The sequence below is a fragment of the Buceros rhinoceros genome, unplaced genomic scaffold (genome assembly GCF_000710305.1).
Source record: "Buceros rhinoceros silvestris isolate BGI_N320 unplaced genomic scaffold, ASM71030v1 scaffold45518, whole genome shotgun sequence".
NCBI classification, from domain to species: domain Eukaryota; kingdom Metazoa; phylum Chordata; class Aves; order Bucerotiformes; family Bucerotidae; genus Buceros; species Buceros rhinoceros.
Window position 1 is genome coordinate 1 of NW_010426012.1, and position 1,651 is coordinate 1,651.

A 1,651-nucleotide genomic window follows, 5' to 3' on the forward strand; every position below is an offset into this window, starting at 1 on the left:
TGGCCCTGCTCCAGCAGCTCCCTGTCTCTGCCAGGCTGAGAAAAACCTCACACCCGACTGTGGGAAGCAGCTCCTCTGCTCCAGCTGAGCCAGCAGCATGTGGAACCCTGAGCAGCTGCCCCCAGCCCCCTCCCCAGGCGCAGGAGGGTCCTTACAGCTTTCCTGGTCTTGGCTCTGGACCCAGCCGTGTGCACCGCAGAAGCCTCTCTCTCCTCCGCAGGGACCTGCAGCCTCTCCCAGAGCGCCAGGATTCGGGAGCGCAGCTCCGCACACACGGCCTCGTTCAGGGACCGCCGGGCTTCCAGCTGTGGGAGAGAGCTGGGGGTCAGCACGAGCTGGCCCTTTGCTCCACCACACCCCGCAGAGACGATCCTCTCCCCAGATCTCCCGGCAAAAGCTCCCCAAAGGGCGCTCTAATGCACGGGCTGGCTGAAAGCCGAGCAGTCGCTCCTCGCGTCGCCCCACTGACCCCCTCCATGGTGAGACCACGAACCTGCTGCAGGAGGCTCTGCAGGGCAGCGATGTTGTCTGTGGACAGACAGAAGGACTCCTCGTCCTCGCACACCACATCCCGCTCAAAGCTGGTGTCCGGAGTGTGGTCCAGCTCCTCCATGAGCAGGATGATTTGCCGCTTGCTGCTGACGAATTCCTCTCGCCTTTGCTCCTGGAGGGGACGAGCAGCGTTAGGAGCCAGCGAGCGCTGTGCGTGCTGCCCCAGGGAGCCCCCCGTCCCCACCGCCCACCTTCTCGGTGGTCAGGGTGGCCAAGTGCCGCCGGTAGCGGTCCAGGTCCTCCAGGCTGGGCACGGCGTTGGCGTCGATGCAGAAGGGGGTCGTGCAGAGGATGTCGCACAAGTCTCGGTCTTGTTCCTGCAAGTTTTTCAGCTCCTGCTTCCTGTCCCTTTTCTGCTTCAGCAGCACTTCCACACGGGTCCGCAGGTTCTTCTCCATCTGCAGGATGGTGCTTTCCTCCTCCGCCTAGAGGAGTCCAGCAATCAGGTCTCCCAGACCTGACTCACGTTTTTAGGCGTCTTGAACTCAGACCTGGGACACCAGTCCCGGTCCTGAGCAGGACACTCCCCAGGACAGTGCAAATGCAGCAGCAATCCACAAGATGCCGCAAGACACCCAGCCACCTCCCGGCGCCCAACCTGCGAGAGAGCCTTCAAGTGGTTTTGACCAGGTGTTTGCCCTGTGAGCTCACCAGACTCCTGGGCAGAGGCTGGGCACTGCAAGACAGCTGCCAGCAGGTTACCAGAGTCAGAAGTGCTGCCTTACCTCAAAGGGGTCCAGCTGGAGCTCCCTGCAGAGGACGTCAAGCTCCTTCCGACACAGGGCAATGCTCTTCAAGAGACGCTCCTTCAGGCTCTCCTCCTCTGCCACCATCATGTCCAGGAGACTCTGGGGCACGGGGAGCGGTTAGAAACCAGGCAGGGCAGTGGGACCGCAGCTGGAGAACTGCTCCCAGGGCCAAGCAAAGGCAGCAGCACGGGATGCCCAGTGGGACCAGTGTGAGGGTAGAGGCACAGTGACGCCCCTGGGTGCTCCCAACCCACGCAGGGACCTCCCGGTGCTCTGGCAGGGCCCGTACTCACAGCCTGGCCCAGGGGCTCCAAAAGAGCTGCAGGGCGAGCTCACACCGAGCTGTCCTG

General features: G+C 63.1%; 1 protein-coding gene across 1 annotated transcript; it reads right to left on the reverse strand.

The window, feature by feature from the left end:
- Nucleotides 1–155: 155 nt before the first annotated feature.
- On the reverse strand, nucleotides 156–1,400 carry LOC104497988 (protein regulator of cytokinesis 1-like; the record flags this gene model as incomplete). Its single annotated transcript, XM_010141306.1, has 4 exons — nucleotides 156–305; nucleotides 494–664; nucleotides 744–977; nucleotides 1,278–1,400. Coding segments are annotated over 4 exons (678 nt in total), but the record flags the coding sequence as incomplete, so codon positions are not given.
- Between the last annotated feature and the right edge of the window lie 251 nt (nucleotides 1,401–1,651).